The sequence below is a fragment of the Diabrotica undecimpunctata genome, chromosome 5 (assembly GCF_040954645.1).
Source record: "Diabrotica undecimpunctata isolate CICGRU chromosome 5, icDiaUnde3, whole genome shotgun sequence".
Lineage (NCBI taxonomy): Eukaryota > Metazoa > Arthropoda > Insecta > Coleoptera > Chrysomelidae > Diabrotica > Diabrotica undecimpunctata.
Genome location: NC_092807.1, coordinates 78309484 through 78331544, shown reverse-complemented (window position 1 = coordinate 78331544; position 22061 = coordinate 78309484). Strand labels below are relative to the sequence as shown.

At 35.5% G+C, this 22061-nt stretch overlaps 2 protein-coding genes across 4 annotated transcripts in view; one reads left to right on the top strand and one right to left on the bottom strand.

Annotated features, from left to right (window-relative positions):
- LOC140441413 (uncharacterized) overlaps nucleotides 1-22061 on the bottom strand; it is a 356383-nt gene that overhangs the window by 281675 nt on the left and 52647 nt on the right. The gene's annotated exons all lie outside the window — the stretch shown is intronic.
- LOC140441412 (uncharacterized) overlaps nucleotides 19333-22061 on the top strand; it is a 284085-nt gene continuing 281356 nt past the window's right edge. The window contains exon 1 of one of the 2 annotated variants that reach the window (XM_072532126.1): nucleotides 19333-19559. In XM_072532126.1, coding sequence (XP_072388227.1) covers nucleotides 19530-19559 — 30 coding nt within the window. In that variant the 5' untranslated portion in view covers nucleotides 19333-19529. The remainder of the gene's footprint in view (nucleotides 19560-22061) is intronic. The other variant, XM_072532125.1, reaches the window with a different exon arrangement.

Sequence of the window (22061 nt, the reverse complement as noted above, 5' to 3'; positions counted from 1 at the left end):
ACTCTACATATATTCAAAAATATTTACAACAAACAATCAATCAGTTAGAATCATGGTCTAGGCCTAACGGATTACAATTTTCACCGACAAAAACTAAATGTATTTTATTCACACGAAAACATAACACTCTAACTCCACATCTGAAGCTATATAATCAAACCCTCAGTTTCACAAATAATATCAGATTTTTAGGTATGGTTTTCGACCAAAAGCTCTCCTGGAGAAAACATACAGAAGAACTTAAAAAATCATGCCAAGTAGGACTAAATTTTATGAAAACTATTTCCAGCAAAAACTGGGGAGCAGATCAAAATACACTATTACATATATATAAATCTTTAGTTAGATCCAAACTCGACTATGGTGCGATAGTTTATTCATCAAGCAAAGTATCAGTATTGAAAACATTAGAACCTGTTCAAAACACAGCTCTAGGAATAGCTACAGGTGCGATTCGAACGACACCAGTTGAAAGTTTACAATGCTTAACAGGAGAACCACCCCTAAGTTTACGATGCAAATACCTTTCTCTCTCATATGCTTCTAAAATAGCTAGTAATAAAGAACACCCTACTTATACCAATACGTTCACAGATCGATTTCAAGACACTTTCACACAACAAGACTAGATCCACCATTTTACGAAAGGGTTAGAAGAAATCTTCATGACCTACATCTTGAATTTCCTGAAATTCTCCCAAATAAATTTCCTAACTTCACCACCTTGGTTAATACCAATTACCTTAGTATACATATATAAAAAACGTGAGACTATAACAGACTTGATCAAACAATCATTCTTAACAGAAATGGAAACTTATAAAAATCACTATTAGATATATACTGACGCATACAAATCTTCAGAGGGTGTTGGTGCATCCATTCTCATACCCAATACATCCTTAAAATTTAAATTCAATCCCATTACTTCGTCATACACTGCGGAGTTATTTGCAATATTACAAGCACTTATTCACATAAAAGAGTCGAAACAGTCCCCGTCTCTCATAATAACCGATTCACTAAGCTTACTTCACACTATCAAACGTTTATATACCAATAATCCAATTGCCTCACATATCAAATCAGAAATAGAGATTCTAAATAATAATAAGATCACTGTTGACTTCATGTTTGTTCCATCACATTCAGGTATACAAGGAAATGAAGAAGCAGATGAACTAGCCCGCTTAGCATCCTTCAGCTAGGACTCCATTCTTATTAATGAGGTTTCTTCAGATGATTTCAAGTCAGAAATAAAATATAAAGTTTTAAGTGCGTGGCAAAATAAGTGGAGTGCATCACAAAATAAACTGAAGGAAATCAAACAATTAGTGAAACCGTGGCTCCAACCCACAGCGAATAGACACGACCAAGTGAGAATACCATGTTTGCGACTAGGACACAGTAACTTTACACATAAACACCTCTTTACGCGAACTGTGTCGCCAATATGTGTAATTGTCAAGCAACACTCTCCGTGAAGCATATACCTACAGACTACATTATACACAACCTAGGTTTGGCGTGATTGGTTGGTGGGTGGGTCCCAATTTAAAAATTGGCGGGTTTCATGTTTATTAAAATGACAACTGTTTGTCGCAGGTTATGTATCTCTCTGTTTGACGTTGTGGTTTGGCGCTTAAACATCTATGATTAGGCGGTTTTATACCAATTTGCCAATAAGCAAGCACACAAAAAATTTTAATTGAAATTTTTCTTATTTATTTTTATAATTTTTATAATCTGTTCGTTAGAACACCATATTTAATTACCTAAGACTTTGTTTTAGGAAGCAATTATGGATTCTGTCTATCCATCTACTTCAACAAGTCCTATTCCATCTACTTCAACAAACTATGAAATTAACTCAGGAGCCTGTCATCTTTGCAGCAAAATATTTAAAAATGTGGAATTACGAAATGGTCATATCAAAAGAATACATAAAATAGATGTGTCGAATAAGAAAATAAATCACATTATTTGTCCCTTATGTGAACAAGAAACTAATTTAAAAAGCCATGAGAACTTACGAAAACATCTAAAGGAAAACCACCAGGTGAGTATTGAATTAATAACATTTGAATTTTCTAGTTTACAAGAATATGAGACATGGAAAGACATGCAGAAATTTGAGACAAGTTATGTTAAACAAACAGCAGTTCACAAAAAGGAGTATATTATACTATGATTGTAATAGAAGTAACTTGAATGGTAGGTCCAGTACTTTGTTACTTCAAGTAATTAAAACTTATACTAATCTATATTTAGGATATAAGCCCAACTATAAAATTAGGACAGAGAAATCTGGTGGATCAATTAAAATTAAAGGAATGTGTCCCTCCAGGCTGATTTGCAAACTGAGAGATCAAGGACAAGTTTCAGTCAGTTATTGGAAAACACATGCTGGACATAAAGAGGAATTAAGAACCATGCATCTGTCAAAAGTAGAAGAAAAAATGATTGTAGAGAAGTTAACATCTGGGGTGCCATCTAGCAGAATTTTAGAAGATTCAAGAAAATTGAAAACACCAAAACTAGAAAGACTTGCCCTATTAACAAGTCAAGATCTCTCAAATTTGTCCAGGAAGTATAATACATATAAGAAACGAGATCAAAATGATATGGTAGCAACGGCTTTAAAGGTTCAGGAATGGAATGTTAACAACAAGAATTACGCTTTTTTATTCAAGAAGGAAGGTAAAGACCAATCATTTCTTTTATGCCTACTACAATTATAATTAATTCAATTCATTCATTCAATATACATTTTTAAATAATATATCTCCTAAGATTGTAGTTATTGGTTTTTTACATGAAAGCTAATTTTGTAATGGAGGTGCTGATTTATGGGGCAAATTTACTAGTTTTTTATTTTACTAGACAACCCTTTTTGGGTTTTAGTCTGTTTAAGAATACTTCTCCATTCTGATCTATTTCACACTTTGTTTTTCTAGTTTTTGATTTTTAAAATATTCATGTCTTGCTTTATTTGTTCCTTATATCTAATCTTCCTTTTGTTTTATTTCCAACTGGAATTATTTGTTTATTTTGAAAGGGATTACATCTTATTTCATTAGTTCTACACTTTTCTTATACTGCAGTTGCCCTATTTGTATGAATATTATGATATCCAGATCCTGGTATTCCCTTTATAGTTAAAATGTATATCTTATTCAAATACAATTTTCTATTACTGGTTTATATGTATATGTGGCTCAGGATTTCTTTCAGAATTACCCTATTGGCTTTCTTCACTTTTAGTAAGTGTGCATGTTTCAGATACATATGTGAATAACTTATCTTATTAAGGTTTTATATAATTGGCACTTAGTTTTTTCTTGTATTATTACCTGACCTTTGTTTTTTAATTAAGCCATGGTAACTCTTATTGGTTATGGAGATTCTTCTACCCAACTATTTGTTAACACTAGTATTGCATATAACTAGTTATCCTATTGTTACGATAAATATACTGGCCTAATTTTTATGACTAATTATTCTGTTTTGTTGTAGAAATTTCGGTGGAAGTCTAGAACCAAAATTATGGTGAATGAGCCCGGCTAAGCTTCTCGATCTTTCGATGCAAGACAATGCGATCTTTCGATGCTGTTCTCGAATATCAGGATTGCTTATAAAATAACTGAACTTTGATTGAAGAGGGCAGTTAATTCTGAAGACCCGCGGCCGCGATATTTATTGTTACGCTCGCCTAAATAAATTATGTGTATTATTCGTTTAAATAAATTGATATAAATTATTGTGCCTTTTAATGAATTAAGATAAGAACAAGACATTATAAATTAAATAGACATTGAAATAAATATCATAACAGTGGTGTCGGAATAGTGGGATACGTAAAATAAATTGTGAAAATGGCTACGATTTATGAGCTCACAGTGACGAATTTAAGAAGACATCTCGAAGACAGAGAATTAGCTTCTACCGGAAAAAAGGCTGAGTTAGTCCAACGACTAAAGAACGCTTTGCTAGAAGAAGGTCTAGATCCAGAGACTTATATATTTGAAGATGCTGTCCTCTCGTCGATTTCGAAAGTTTCTGGTGACATCCCATCATTAGAGAACAAAGTTTCTGGCGATATTTCGAAAGTTTCTGGTGATATCGCATCATTAGAGAACAAAGTTTCCGGCGACATCGCATCATTGGAGAACAAAGTATCCGGCGACATCGCTTCTTTAGAAAGCAAAGTTTCTAACGAGATTTCTTCTCTGGAAAGCAAAGTCTCTGCTAACATCTCTTCGGAAATCTCTAAAGTCACTTCTGAGATGTCTGCCCTGGACGATAGAATATCTTCGTTAAAAAACCAAGTTGCTGCCGATATGTTGGCCTTCGAAGAAAAGATATGGAAAGAGATGGAAAAGACGCTGGAGGAAACAGGGACGGCAGAGAGAGGAAACAATCCAATTACAGTAGAGACAAAAGAAGACGAGACTAAATGTAAGTTGGAAATACGGCCGAAATTTGAAGGAAGTGGAGGTTCTGTCCATGTGAAAGTCCCAACTTTCGACGGAAAATCGTCATGGAATAACTACATGAAACAGTTCGAATCAGCTGCAAGAGCGAATGGATGGTCTGAAAAAGAAAAGGCTGTAAACCTGACTATCGCTCTTCGAGGAGATGCCTTAGATGTGCTTCAGACCATAGCCGTAGAGAAGACCGATGATTTCGAACAACTGAAGAAGAGGTTAAATATGCGATATGGCCACGAACATTTGGAGCATGTATATCAGTCGCAGCTTAAAAATCGTAGACAGAAGAAAGATGAGGCTCTTCAAGAATATGAGGTAGATATTGCCAGATTAGTACGATATGCTTATCCAACAGCTCCCGAAGACATAATGGAAAAATTGGCCGTTCAAACGTTTATTGATGGTCTTCGTGATCATGAAATGCAGAGAACACTACGATTAGCTCGTCCCAAGACGCTGGTTGATGTCTTATCCGCCGCCCTCGAATACGAGTCAGCTACGCAGGCCTCTGGCGGGTACAGTAAAGTTAGGACTGTAAAAGAGGAAGGAGATGAAGATAAACTTGACCAGCTCGTTAATATGATGAAAAAGCATTTAATAACAGCACCAATTTTAGGGTATCCACTGCCAGAAGGAGAGTTCATCTTAGATACGGATGCAAGTAATGTGGGAATTGGAGGAGTGCTGTCTCAGATTCAAGGAGGACAAGAACGAGTCCTCGGATATTTTAGAAAAGTTCTTTTAAAACCTGAACGGAATTATTGCGTCACGAGAAGAGAACTTCTGGCAGTAGTGAAATCAGTAGAGCACTTCTATCAATATCTCTATGGCAGAAAGTTTCTAATCCGAACCGACCATGCCGCCCTTAAGTGGTTGATGCAGTTTAAGAATCCAGAGGGTCAGATAGCCAGGTGGATCGAACGACTCCAAGAATACGATTTTAAGATTGAGCACCGGGCCGGAGTTAGCCATAGAAACGCTGATTCTCTTTCCAGAAGGCCATGCCCAGCAGAGTGTTCCCCACTGCAACAAAACGGAATCCAAGGAAGCAGCAGTGCTAAGAACGACGATTGTCAACGACGACTGGACGCCTACTAAGATAAGGGAAGAACAAGAGAGAGATCCAGTTATACAGAAAATCCGAAAATGGAAAGAGGAAAACCGTCGACCACCTTGGCAGGAAATATCAAACCTATGCTCAGTAGTTAAGACGTATTGGGCCCAGTGGGACTCCTTTATCATCGAAGATGGCTTGCTCAAACGAGTCCTGGAAAATGATGACGGTTCAGAGAAGAGAAGACAGTTGGTGATCCCAAAGAGCAGAATAGCCGAAGTACTTCGTCAGTTACACGACAGTCCATCAGGAGGGCATTTTGGTGTAAAGAAAACCCTTCAGCGAATTCGGGAACGGTTTTATTGGATGAACAGTTCCGACGATGTAAAAGACTGGTGTAAGAAATGTACTATTTGTGCCACGAGTAACGGGCCTTACCGAAAAAGGAGAGCTCCTATGAGACAATATAATGTTGGAAGCCCGTTTGAAAGAATAGCTTTGGACATCGCTGGGCCATTTCCAGAAAGTGAAAATGGAGGCAAGTACATGCTGGTAGTAATGGATTACTTCACTAAGTGGGTCGAGATTTACGCACTTCCAGACCAGAAGGCCGCCACCGTTGCAGATAAGTTGATCCAAGAATATATCAGCCAATTTGGAGTGCCTTTGGAGATACATAGTGACCAAGGCAGGAACTTCGAAAGCGATCTATTCCAAGGAATATGTGATAGACTAGGCATGAAGAAAACAAGAACTACCGCGTATCATCCGCAATCGGATGGTATGGTAGAACGAATGAATAGGACAGTTGGCAAGTATTTGACAAAGATGGTGTCCGATCATCAGCGAGACTGGGACCAATACCTTCCGTTCTTCACAATGGCCTACAGATCTGCTGTTAACGAATCAACAGGCCAGACACCAGCCAAAGTCCTATTCGGACGCGAAATGCGACTACCTTGTGATCTCGAGTTTGGATGTCGACCTGGAGAAGATGTAGCAGGTGAAGATTATGTGATCGAATTACGAAGAAGAATGGACGATGTACATGAGTTAGTCCGTTCCTACCTTCAGATCGCTAGCGACCGAATGAAGAAACGGTACGATACACAAGCCGAAAAGGGTTGCTTTAAGAAAAACGACAAGGTCTGGCTGTATAATCCCAAGAAGCGAAAAGGTTGTTCTCCCAAATTGCAGCAGTTTTGGGAAGGTCCATACCTCGTCATGGAGAAAATCAACGATGTCATCTACCAAATAAGCAAGATTCCGAGGGGAAAGCCGATGATAGTACACCATAACCGGCTAGCGTCTTTCGAAGGTGACCACGACGTAGATGAAGAAGTGGAAGTAAACCAAGTCCAATATGTGTCTGACCTCACGTTTGAGGAATTCATGGGTGCCTATGGAGGTACCGGTAAAGCAAGACATGGTGTTACCACTGAAGAAAAGCAAGATCTACTCGCGCTCCCCGCTGACTACTCGCTGGCCCTTACCATCCCGGCCAGTATCAAAGACGCACCAGGGTTGGCATCCGTCTTTCGAAGGAAGTTTGGTCGAGTTGCAGAACTCCAATGCCAAGTGCCAGCTCCCGGTAAAACCTTGAAACTCCAAGATGCATCGCGTTACCTTTTCTACCTGGTAACAAAAGACACTGCCCGTGACCAACCTACCTACCGAGATGTATGGGAAGCCTTACTTCAATTGAGAGAGCACGTACTAGAGTCCGACGTGCAAAAGTTAGCCATGCCAAAGTTGGAGTGCCGCCAATTAGATTGGAGGGTTATCCGAAATATGGTGGAGGAGATCTTCAAAGACACCGAAGTCCAGGTGTTAGTCTGTTGCAATCCGCTAAGTACCTTGTGCGGAGAGAAAACCGTCCCGTGTCATTTTTATACAACTGGAAGTTGTAAAAGAGGGTCCAGTTGCCGATACCAGCATACAGTTCCGGTTCCAGTCCCGACAAGGTTCCAGGAGGAACCATCTTTTAAGAGGGGGGCAATGTTACGATAAATATACTGGCCTAATTTTTATGACTAATTATTCTGTTTTGTTGTAGAAATTTCGGTGGAAGTCTAGAACCAAAATTATGGTGAATGAGCCCGGCTAAGCTTCTCGATCTTTCGATGCAAGACAATGCGATCTTTCGATGCTGTTCTCGAATATCAGGATTGCTTATAAAATAACCGAACTTTGATTGAAGAGGGCAGTTAATTCTGAAGACCCGCGGCCGCGATATTTATTGTTACGCTCGCCTAAATAAATTATGTGTATTATTCGTTTAAATAAATTGATATAAATTATTGTGCCTTTTAATGAATTAAGATAAGAACAAGACATTATAAATTAAATAGACATTGAAATAAATATCATAACACTATATAAAGTTTTTTACACTTCAGTGCTATACTATCCTATAGTTAGGTGTTGTAATCACTGATTATCTGCTGTTTTGCAGCTACATGTATTTTATATTAGCTCGATTGGTTTTCAGTTTACTTGTCCATGCAGTTTGTTCTATCTGATTAAGTTTGTCTTTAATATTTTATACTTTGTTCTTACTATTATGTTAACATCATTTGCAAAAGCTAGTTGTCTGCATACTTATCGATTATCGTTCCTCATGAATTTACTCTTTCTACCTTCTTAGTATCTTCTGCTTCTACTTATCTCTTCCCACATTGCTGCTGCTTCCCTTTATGTGCTCTGTTTTTTTTTCAGTTATTAATTTATATTCTTAGTCAAACCATTCACTTCTTTGTTTTTTCTCCATGCCTATTACTTCTGTGGATGCATATCTTATGGCATTTTAGAGGTTCCCAATTCCTCATTTATGTTTTCATGCCTTGCTTTATTTTATAGTCTGTTGTTAAAGGTTCTTTTGTATTCTTTATTTTTGTTTTCATCTTAGAGCCCTTTTATATGCTACCTTTTCCACAAATCACATGTTCTAACATATCATGGGCTCAGTACTATACCAGGACACTCAAATTTTTTGGATTTTAAGTTATCTTTTTTAAATAACAACTCAACTGATAAAATAGGACTCAAAAAATAGGACTAATGATTACCTATTAAAATATACAATAAAATGTCAGTCTCTTACTATCAATGTATCTCTAATTATCTCTAAACTATAAATTTTGGGTAAACTATAAATTTGGTGTTTTATTTTTATTAGGAGAACAACATTAGGATTTATGAATTCTGTAATGGACGATAAATTAAGAGAATTCCCTAGCATAATTTGTATGGATGGTACACACGGCACAAACAAGAGGGGAATGGATTTAACAGTGGTGCTTATTAAAGATGACAAGAATACAGGATTTCCAGTTGCGTTCTTACTGTCAAACAGATTGGACCAACTAGTTCAAGAGGTTTTTTTAGGTATGTATTATATGAGTAATGACAATTTATAACTGGTAAGTAAAAATAATTTTCAAAAACTTTTAGGTGCCCTCAAGAATAGAATACAGACTGAAATTCATGCGGAACATTTTATGAGTGATGATGATGAAAAATATTATAATGCATGGGCGAAGATTATGGGCAACCAACCAAAAAGGCTTTTATGTACCTGGCATGTTGTGAGAAACTGGAATATTCAAGGGAAGAAGAAAATACAGGATCCAATTTTGAAGAAACAGATGAGATGAAAACTGAGATGAAAATAATTATTAATGAAACAGATGAAGATCGTTTTATGGAGTTGTGCAACAAATATATAATCAAATTACAAGAGGCAAATGAGATAGATTTTTTTAATTATCTGGCAAGGTAAATAAATATATGAAATCATACATTTTAAGTCATCCTTAAGTATATTTTTTTTGTAGGTATTGTTACGTAAAAATATAAGTCATATTAAAAACCTGTAAACATGTGTTTATTCACTAATATGTTTTAGATTGTACGAGACCCTTCGATCAGCTGGCAGAAATCTACCTGAACGGAACCTTCCAGAAAACGGTCGAAACGATGACCCGGATTTACCTTCTAGTATAATAACCTGAATTCTCGACCGGCTGTATTTTTATATATAATAACGGAGCTTTCATGGAAGAAAGACAGTTAATTTTGAAGATCGCGCGCCGCGTTTTAATTGTTACGTTCGTCAAATAAATTGTACAGTAGTTTAATAAACTGATATTAATTACCGTGTGTTTTAATAAATTAAAATAAGAACAATAAATAAGCAGAATAGCCGAAGTACTTCGTCAGTTACACGACAGTCCATCAGGAGGGCATTTTGGTGTAAAGAAAACCCTTCAGCGAATTCGGGAACGGTTTTATTGGATGAACAGTTCCGACGACGTAAAAGACTGGTGTAAGAAATGTACTATTTGTGCTACGAGTAACGGGCCTTACCGAAAAAGGAGAGCTCCTATGAGACAATATAATGTTGGAAGCCCGTTTGAAAGAATAGCTTTGGATATCGCTGGGCCATTTCCAGAAAGTGAAAATGGAGGCAAGTACATGTTGGTAGTAATGGATTACTTTACTAAGTGGGTCGAGATTTACGCACTTCCAGACCAGAAGGCCGCCACCGTTGCAGATAAGTTGATCCAAGAATATATCAGCCAATTTGGAGTGCCTTTGGAGATACATAGTGACCAAGGCAGGAACTTCGAAAGTGATCTATTCCAAGGAATATGTGATAGACTAGGCATGAAGAAAACAAAAACTACAGCATATCATCCGCAATCTGATGGTATGGTGGAACGGATGAATAGGACAGTTGGCAAGTATTTGACAAAGATGGTGTCCGATCATCAGCGAGACTGGGACCAATATCTTTCGTTCTTCACAATGGCCTACAGATCTGCTGTTAACGAATCAACAGGCCAGACACCAGCCAGAGTCCTATTCGGACGCGAAATGCGACTACCTTGTGATCTAGGGTTTGGGTGTCGACCTGGAGAGGATGTAGCAGGTGAAGATTATGTGATCGAATTACGAAGAAGAATGGACGATGTACATGAGTTGGTCCGTTCCCACCTTCAGATCACTAGCGACCGAATGAAGAAACGGTACGATACACAAGCCGAAAAGGGTTGCTTTAAGAAGAACGACAAAGTCTGGCTCTATAATCCCAAGAGGCGAAAAGGTTGTTCTCCCAAATTGCAGCAGTTTTGGGAAGGCCCATACTTAATTATGGAGAAGATCAACGATGTCATCTACCGAATAAGCAAGATTCCGAGGGGAAAGCCGATGATAGTACACCATAACCGGCTGGCGTCTTTCGAAGGTGACCACGACGTAGATGAAGAAGTGGAAGTAAACCAAGTCCAAGATGTGTCCGATCTCACGTTTGAGGAATTCATGGGTGCCTATGGAGGTACCGGTAAAGCAAGAAATGGTGTTACCACTGAAGAAAAGCAGGATCTACTCGTGCTCCTCGATGACTACTCACTGGCCCTTACCATCCCGGCCAGTATCAAAGACGCACCAGGGTTGGCATCCATCTTTCGAAGGAAGTTTGGTCGAGTTGCAGAACTTCAATGCCAAGTGCCAGCTCCCGGTAAGACCTTGAAACTTTAAGATGTATCACGTTACCTTTTCTACCTGGTAACAAAAGACACTGCCCGTGACCAACCTACCTACCGAGCTGTATGGGAAGCCTTACTTCAATTGAGAGAGCACGCACTAGAGTCTTTAAAGACACCGGAGTCCAGGTGTTAGTCTGTTGCAATCCGCATAGTTACTGGTGCGGAGAGAAAACCGTCCCTTGTCATTTTTATACAACTGGAAGGTGTAAAAGAGGGTCTAGTTGCCGATACCAGCATACCGTTCCGGTTCCAGTCCCGACAAGGTTCCAGGAGGAACCATCTTTTGAGAGGGGGGCAATGTTACGTAAAAATATAAGTCATATTAAAAACCTGTAAACATGTGTTTATTTACTAATATGTTTTAGATTGTACGAGACCCTTCGATCACCTGGCAGAAATCTACCTGAACGGAACCTTCCAGAAAACGGTCGAAACGATGACCTGGATTTACCTTCTAGTATAATCACCTGAATTCTCGACCGGCTGTATTTTTATATATAATAACGGAGCTTTCATGGAAGAAAGACAGTTAATTTTGAATATCGCGCGCCGCGTTTTAATTGTTACGTTCGTCAAATAAATTGTACAGTAGTTTAATAAACTGATATAAATTACCGTGTGTTTTAATAAATTAAAATAAGAACAATAAATTATAAATTAAATAAAGACATAACAGTTAAATAAAATCACTACAGTATTACTTTCAGAATGAAGAGAGAATTAAAATGTGGGCCCATTGTTACAGAAGAAATTCAGGAAGCAATACAAGCATGGCGATAGAATCTTTCAACAACCTACTGAAGACCAACCACCTTAGAAGAAATGCTGCAGTATCAATCGAAAAGTTATTGGACACAATTGATCTAGTGGACATCAAAATGTGGAAGAGGATTATAGACATTGAAAGACCAAATGCGAACAATTATCAAGATAGGGTTATAGCAAAAGCACACAAAATGGCAGAAACGATGAAAAACAAAGTAGAGGTTAAGAGAAATGTGAAGGTATATGGTAAATTTCAGGTAAAGTCATTTAGAGATCCTAATAAATTATATAATGTAAATATAAGGCAAGTATGTGAAAATGAATGTAAGACATTGTATTGTAGAGTATGTCAAATTTGTATTCATCGCTACCAGTGTGAGTGTGCCGAATATGTGGTGAGGAATACCTTGTGTAAGCCTGTGCACTTGGTAAGAATGCATGAGGAGCGCGAGGGAACTAACTCTGTTTTAGATGATGCTGCAAGGTGTTTGGCAGTAACTTCAATTATCAAATCAAGGCATCAGGAGGAAATTAATGAGTTTGTCAGAGGGAAGGTAGAACAGATAAATATCATCTAGGAGAAAACCAAACGAAGTCTTCAAATAGAAAACTTGGTAAATTTAGTAAAAACCATGGAAGACTTAGATGATGAAAGTTTTGCAAGATTACATGACAAAATTGTGAGGGACATTCAAGGAACAAAGCGCAAAGTGAAGAAAAAATTTCAGGAAGAGGCGAAGAATGTTACAATGAAGCGAAAAATGGAGAAGCAGGAATATTTTCCTTCCAAAAAAAAAGAAACTGAGTAAACATTAAATTTGTTTAACAATTTTTTAGCTCACAAGTATTTTTTGTTTTGTATCTGTATTGAATTTTTATCATAGTTCTATAACAAGAAATGTTAATTCTATAACAATATGTAAAGTTCTATTTACAAGAAAGTTAGTCAATTTAACATTATTATACATTTTACTTGATTAGTAATATAGTGTAATTTTTTATAAGATTATATGTAGGCACACTTAGGTTAGGTCTGAATTTTAAAGGTAAAATTTGTACATTAAAATAGGCAATGCTGTTATTTATACACTTTTATATTAGAATTTTATTTTTAAATCGGGATGTACTGGGCCCTAGGCGAGGTTTAGAGGGGTTTTCCTTCGCCATTGCACCAATAACGCCCCCCCCCTTTGATTTCCTAGATTTTTAATAAAGAATAAAGACATTTTAAGCATAGCTATTTAGTGTTTTATTTGGTTTGCAATAGTTATTTCCAGTAAACCTCTGCTTTATTTTTGGTGAAATCTAACAGAATTTAGTGTAAGATTCTCAAAAATGAAAATGGATAAATGTCCATTTATCTAAAAAGGAGTGCCGGCTGAATATGTCAGTGATGTATGAGCAAGTAACAACTAGTGTTAGAATGATTGCAGGTGAAACTGGCAAATTTTGTGTGAAAATATAGCTTCATCAGGGTTTCGTGTCAAGCCCATATTTATTCTCATTTGTGCTGGATTAAATAACAACTGAACCTTCTTGGTATTAGTAGAAAAGACTAGAGTAGTGAAGACAGGTCCTTGAAGAAAAAGAATTAAAATTAAGTTGGATACAAACAAAATATTTAGAATATTCTTTTAAAGATGATATTTCAAGTCCAGATAGAGTAGTTGGCTTGGATAGACAAGAACTCCCAAAAGATGATTTTCGGCTTTTAGGATCGGTATTACCGTTTTATCTATATTTCAATTAAAGGTAAAGGAAAGGTAAATTGAGTGATGTGTGATAAAAAAGGTACCAAGAAAACTAAAAGGTAAGTTGTATAGGAGTGCCTTAAGACCAGCTATGATGTATGGTACTGAATGTAGGGTAGTAAAAAAAGGGGATGAACAGCAATTGCATGTTTCTGAAAAAGCATAATGTCATACAAAAAGCAGAGAGGTACTTAGTCCCTAGAAGAGAAAAGAACAGAGAGTAAAATAATTAGAGAAGCCGATCCCACATAGAGAAAGCTAACGAAAATAATAATGTTAATGAATGTTCTAGAAATTGTAGTATCCTTGTAATAATACGACAATTACGGTAAATAGTTTTATTTTACTAAAATACCCGCTAAAAGGGTGAACACAAATGTTTATATTTTTACAGCAATTTTACAAGTGTCCTTTTTTTAGGTTGACAGCTGACGGTTGCCAGACAGCCGTCAGCTAACACCCTAAGGTCGGGTTCACACTGTCTAAGCTTACGACACTACAATACCTCCCCTCACAAATTCAAGCGCTGGGGTGGTTTAATATTACGCTTTGGTCGTTCACTTATATTAACCTGACCCTTTTCAGTTGTAACTTCAGATGCAGTCTGAGGATAAGGCTGATCAGCTAAACTTTCATTGATTTTAATTTCTTCCTGTCCCAGAGTCTCATTCGTTTGAGAATAGGGCTCGTTTATTGACTCGTTTAATAACAATTTTGGTTGGACATTCAAATGTATAGCACTAGGCCCCTGTTCGCCACTTGACCACTTATTTTCAAGACCTTCCCTATAAACTTTTTCAACCTGATCCTCCACTACATCCGGTTGATTCCTCCGAATTTGATTCAAATGCCTCTTCCAAATCAAATTCTCATGAATCAGTTTACACAAATAAATCCTATCATTTAAAACTTCATCTATTACACTCTTTACCCATATTTTTCTATTTGGATTTCGATAGTCCCTGCACCAAACTCTATCCCCCTCTACAAAACTATCTTCTCTTTTTCCTTTATAATTTAAAATTTGATTTTCAGCTTTTTCTTTTGATGAAACCCCTTTTAGAGACAATAAATCTAAACGTGTACGTACCTTAGTTTTAAACATCATACTGCTAGGTGACATACTAGTAGTAGCATGTATCGAATTTCTATATGAAAATAAATATCTGTAAATCAAAGTTTCCAGTTGCACATTTTTATTTTTTCATCTGAAAGAGCTTTTTTTAATCCTAATTTAACCGATTTAACACAGTTTTCTGGAAACCCGTTAGTTGAGGGATGAGAGGGTGGAGATGTTACAAACTTAACTCCGTTATTACTCAAAAAATCAATAAAGTTTTCGGATGTAAATTGGGTCCCATTATCCGTTTCTACTATACGCGGTATACCAAAACGTGAAAAACATTCCCTAAATCTACTAATAGTATTTTCTGAATCAGGTGTGTTCATCACGAATACCTCTGGCCATTTAGTGTATGTGTCCACAATAATTAAAATTGTCTTTGTCCTAATGGGCCCTAGAAAATCAGCATGTATTTTTTCATAAATGTAGTGAGACTCCAGTGACTTCATCAGCTTAGCCTTAGGCGGATCTGGCCGCAATTGGCAACAAACTTTACAGTTATTGACCTGCTGCTCAATCTCGTTATCTAGCGATGGCCACCAGAAATAGGAACGGGCGCTGGACTTCATCTTCGTCATACCTTCATGATTACTGTGTAATTCTTTAAGTAACTGCCCTCTCAGTGCAACAGGAATTACCGCGCGATACCCCCACATTATAATTCCTTGCTCAATAAAAAGCTCCTGCCTCCTAGCTATAAATGGTTTCAATAGTTCATTTTCTGTATGCTTCGGAAATCCATATCTAATAAAATTGAACACTTTGCCCAAAATTGGGTCTTTTCTTGATTCTGATCTTAGTTTTATTGAATCTATAGGTATTAAACTCTCAACCATGTTTAAATAATCATATTCAGGCTCATCATTTTCATAATCATCCTGTAAAGGCAATCGTGACAACGCATCTGCTCTTGAGTTATCCACTCCTCTGATAAACCTAAAAGTGTAATCAAAACCAGCTAGAAATAAAGACAATCTTTGAATTCGACCCGCCGCCATTTTCGGTAGGCTTTTATATTCACCAAAGATCGATTTCAATGGTTTGTGATCACTTAATATTTCGAACTTCCGTCCCGCCAAATATTGGTACAATTTAGATACCGACCAGTAGACAGCCAGAGCCTCCTTCATAATTTGAGAATAATTTCGCTCTGCTTTGTTTAATACCCTCGAGATATAGCATATAGGCCTCTCACTCCCATCTGGTAAAACATGAGACAGAACTCCTCCGATTCCATAATCACTCGCATCACACGCTAAACGAATTGGTTTATCTGGGTCATAATGTACTAAAATCTTTTGTGAAGCTAACTCAGTCTTTGCATATTGAAAAGCATTTTCACATTGTTTTGTCCATTTAAATTTTTTCATTTTCCCTACTAACTCATATAAGGGTTTTAATTTCCCTTGAAAATTTTCACAAAAACGAGAATAATAATTTATCATTCCCACGAAAGCCCTAACCTCTGTAATATTTTTGGGTCTAGGAGCACTTATGATTGCCCTTACCTTTTCTTCGTCTTTTTCCAACCCATTTTGTGATATTTTGTGTCCCAAATAATAAATGTTTTCTTTGAAAAATTCGCATTTTTTTTCGTTTAATCTAAACCCTGCTCTTTCTAGTCGCTTTAACACCTCCTCCAAGTTTTCTAAATGCTCTCTATCGTCTTTCCCTGTTACTACTACATCGTCCAGAAAATTTACTGTACCCCGACACCCCTGCAAAACCTTTTCAATTACATTTTGAAAAATAGAACAGGCTGGCTTCGTGCCATAAGGTAACCGCTTTATTCTATATATACCTAGAGGTGTGCTCCAAGATAATAACTCACTAGTTGTATCATCTAGTACTAACTGGTTATAAGCATTGAGAAAATCGAGTTTTGAATATTTTTGTCCTCCTTGTAACGCGGCGAAAATGTCCTCAATACGGGGCAATGGATCGTTGAAATCTTTTAAATATTTATTTACTGTGATTTTATAGTTAGCGCAAACACGAATATCTTTGCCATTAGGTTTCATAACTGGTACTAATGGTGTTCCCCACAGAGAATTATCTGCCCGTTCAATAGCACCCTCTGACTCTAACCGCTTTAGTTCCACCTCCACCTTTTCCCGAAAAGCAAATGGTAAGGGATGAGGTTTGTGGAAAACTGGTTTTACATTTTCATCTATTTATAAAGTAACTTTTTCCCCATTGTACCTACCCAACTCCCTTTGAAACAGCTTTGAATATTTTGACAATATTTTATCCAATTCATTGTTTTTATTTTGAATAGCTAGGTCATTAATTGTTATTTTGGAATTTTTTAAAGACATGTTAAATTTACTAATTATATCGCGACCTAACAACATTTTAGTAGCTTTCTTGACTATTGTAAAATTACAAATTTTTGAAACATTCTGTATAGAAATTTTTACAGTAATTTTCCCTTCTGGATTCACAATTTCTCCAGAGTAGGTTTTTAATTTAATACCTGTTTTATTCAAAGGAATGTAGCTTAAATTATCTAAATAAAACTTATGAGGCATGCAAGAAATACCTGCTCCAGTATCCAATTCCATCTGTGTGGACACCTTATCATCTACTACAACTGGAATATACAGTGGCTTTATAAAATTAACTTGTTGAATGTCTGTTAAGTTGTACAATGAAAGTATATTCTCATTTTCTTCCTCTTCCACCAAATGATTCTGCTCTAATTTGCATGCTGCCATAATATGACCCTTTTTGCCACATTTTTTACAAATAAATGTTCGGTACTTACATTTACTAAAATTATGCTTGGTTTTGTTACAGAAATTACACCTTAAGTCTTCTGGATCACTATGTCTCTCTTTATCACTATGTCTCTCCACTATTTTCTCACCATTTCTGGAAATATTACTACTAGAAGTACTACTTGCTTTTTGTCTAACTTCTTGTAGCTTATTCACTTCAGCATTATTTCTGGACTGTTCTCTCAAGGCTGCTTCTTTGTTCAAAGCTATCTCTAACAGTTCTTGAAAACTTTTGGACGGACTCTCCTCACACAAACGGTCCAATATATGACCTGGCCTCATGCCTGTTACAAATTTATCTTGGACTCTATACATCAGTTTGTCCATAAAATCACATTGTGTAGCTGCATTTTTAACCCTTAAATACCAATCATTAATAGACTCTTGGCCCTGTCTTAATGAATCGAAAACAATCCTTCTGCGATAGACAGACACTCTTGGTTTAAAATGTAGTCTTAATAACTGTATTAAAGTATCAAAGTCTTTACCATTCGGCTTCTCAGGGCTACATAGGTCTCTCAAAATCTTGTATACCTCTTCACTTAACAAGGTAAGTAAAACAGCAACCTTTCGTGTACCCTCTATTATATTTGCCATAAACAATTGGTCTAGCCGTTCTTCAAATACTTCAAAATCATCACCTTGCTTGAAAACTGCTAATGTCGAAATGTTCCCAGTATTAACCACTGTAACAGTCGGTTGGATTGGCAAAACCACGTTTTCTGAATTACCCTGGTTCAAGGACATGACTTGCAAATTCCAAATTCAACTTTCCGTAAAAAAATACAATATTTTGTGCTTCACCCAAACTTCCACAACTTTTCTCGTCGCCAAATAATTGTAGTATCCTTGTAATAATACGACAATTACGGTAAATAGTTTTATTTTACTAAAATACCCGCTAAAAGGGTGAACACAAATGTTTATATTTTTACAGCAATTTTATAAGCACAGACCACTAATTACAAGTGTCCTTTTTTTAGGTTGACAGCTGACGGTTGCCAGACAGCCGTCAGCTAACACCCTAAAGTCGGGTTCACACTGTCTAAGCTTACGACACTACAGAAATAAAAATAATAAGAGGAACCTCTAAATATTAATAAAAAATTACCTAATCAAAAAAATTAAAACAATATCTATATATCTAATAAAAAAAGCATCACTAGCATATCAAAATAAAATAAACACAAGTCAGAATTTAATTTTAACTACATAATCTCAAAAGAAAAATAATTAGATTTCTAATAAAAATGAAATAGCCAGCTTGATCCTAAAATGTGAATATCATCCGCTTTGTACCAATACCACAGTATAATAAATTCTTTAGCGATATACTGTGCCAATATCTCAATTGTCATTTTAATAAACATGAAACCCGCCAATTTTTAAATTGGGACCCACCCACCAACCAATCACGCCAAACCTAGGTTGTGTATTATAATGTAGTTTTATACCTACTAACTCAGTGCCAAATATATGAAGCAGCAAAAAAGAAGCACACTATCCCAAATAATATAAAGGAAGCCTTAGGAAAAAACATGAACATTAAAAACACAATAAGTTATCTTAAAGACTCAGGACTGTATCAATTATTGTAATTTTTTCTAACTTTACCTGTATTATGTATATTTTTTAGGTCGCTAATAACCCTAGTGGTTACAGCGTAAATAAATAAATAAATAAAATGTCCCTTAAGTCCCCATAAAGTACATACTACAATCATTACAATACTAGAACTTATAGAGAGAGACTCCAGCCCAGCTTTCATTAATACCCCCTCTACCGAATACCGGCTGCCTCCGCTGAGACAGCAAGTTCAAGAGCGAGACTGCGATTTTATGACTTGAATTAGACCTCAATCTAAACATATCAGTCTGTGTTGGCTAAGGTCGTACCAGTGTGTGAACAATTAAGCATGGTATATGTTTAAAAATAAAGTGATGAAAAAATAAAGCGAACTATTTTGGTTAATATCTAAAGACTATTTAACTGTAAGTGTCACTAAACAATTAAGAAAATGATAGGAAAACATGCTGTTATATTAGCGGTAAGTGTCGTTTAAGTATTATGTATAATTGCTGAACATTTGGCATATACAAAAAAAATAAAATATATGTATGTGTACCTATGTTTATAACACTATTATTGATTTTAATAATCAGGACAACGGAAACCAATTTTACGTGGTCTCTGCAAAGCCCACATAACTATTAAAGAACAGTTAGTGAGAGAGGTCAACGATCAGTTTATCGGTTGTGTATTTCTCTCAGTTCATAGGATATTAGTATCCTTCATTGGTTTGCAATGGGTTTAATGTATTCAAGTTTAAAATAAACTAGTAATATGGCTTGAATATTTTAAATTATTTTTATATGGGTTAAGTTTTTAATATTAGCAATATTTTTTTTAAAGAATAGACAAATTAAATGTTATAGCATGATGACAGAAAACAAATAAAATGAATAAGTAAGGAAATTTATTAATAAAATGAAGAGAAGCAACGTATAACAATGACAATAAGGAATATTACCAACCTTATAAAGACTCACTAAAAATCTTACAATATAGTAATTAAGTACTTACATTTATTAAGAAAAACAGGAATATAAAAAATAAATCGAGGGGCTGTATAGCATCGAGTCAAACAGAGGGTACTACGTTACTGTAGAGATGGCTATTTCTGTACCAGTACAAAGAGCATTAACAACGCTCCTTAATGATTTGTTACATTTTTTACATTCCTCTAATATGCGCAGCCTGTATATGGATGCGGTAAGTTTGTTTGACTAGTAATATAATCGGCGCGGAGTTACGCTATTAAAATCTCTCTCTATGCGAGATGAAGATGCTAAAAAAATTGGCTATAGTACATCTTATTATGTACATACCTTCAAGCTTGATTTTATATATTCAAGAGTTAAAATTAATACATGAACAGATAGATAAGTCGATCAGTTGAGGTATCCTTGTGTCTGTAGAGACAGATTGGAGTTGTCTTGGAATTAGGAGTTTGAGTGAGGAGTTGGGAAAGAGTAATGCAGTTTTAGAATGGTTTTATTGAAAACGATAGGCAGAGGAGAGAGAAGGCGTAGTTGGAGAAACTGGGAAGTACCAGCGAGGTGGACAGGTTACAATCGAAGAAGAATGAGGTGGATTCAGCCGTTTTGAAGAAAAAAAGGTTAGTTTTGTCATTTAGTCAACAGAGACTATCAGCCACGACCATCTATTTAGATTAGAGTTATTAGTTTTGAATTATTTGTTTTTCTTAACTGAAAATTAAAGATTACATTTTTGAGTCACTGGTAAAAAAGTAAATGAAAGAATAAAATAAGAGGTATTTGATTTGGATATAAGTTTATTTCATTTTTTATTGATAATTTTTGGTTTATGATTTGATGGATGCTTGATTTTTCATTATTCTGATTATCATGTATGGTATATTTTTTATTTGATATTCTAAAATTATAATACTTTATTTATTTTAAAAATATATAAAACTTACTTTATAATATTATAGTTTTTTTTAGTTTTTTAGTAAATTTATTTTCCTATTGTCTACTCTTTCCTCAAGAGCAACTATAAAAAATACCATGAAGCCACGTTTTTATATATATTAATATATATATATATATATATATATATATATATATATATATATATATATATATATATATATATATATATATATATATATATATATATATATATATATATATATATATATATATATATATATATATATATATATATATATATATATATAGTTTGAGTTTAGTTCTTGAACCTTAATATATATTTTTTTAGTGGATTTTCTTGGGCTTAGGTTCATAAAAAAATTTGATTTGATACTAAGGCATTTTCATATATTTTTTCGACGTTTCGGCAGGAAATCCATGCCTTTTCCAAGAAGTAATATTGACTAAAAAACATTTTATGATAGACATAATACGATTTAAATTACATACATTACATCTTAATTTAGATTACATAAATCGTATTATGTCTATCATAAAATGTTTTTTAGTCAATATTACTTCTTGAAAAAGGCATGGATTTCCTGCCGAAACGTCGAAAAAATATATGAAAATGCCTTAGTATCAAATCAAATTTTTTTATGAACCTAAGCCCAAGAAAATCCACTAAAATATATATATATATATATATATATATATATATATATATATATATATATATATATATATATATATATAGCTAAAAATACGACCGTTGATTAAATTTAAATTATATTCAATGGTTGAATAGCAGAGGTTTTTTTCGGTCAATAATTGGCAAATAAAACACACACATACACACGCGAGGCGTTCAACCCAACCCCTAGTGACATGTGTATACCACTGCTAGTCAGTGGGATCCACATGTCCGAAGATCAAACCGGTCTCGCTCCAGAAGAGCTAATCATTCTGGATCGGTACCTATCTGACCCCCAGGTTTTTCCTCCACCCCTTCACTACGTCTGACATACGCAGCGAAGGCTTATGAACTTTACGTCGGGCTATTTGGGTAATGAAAAAACCCTCCGTATCTACAT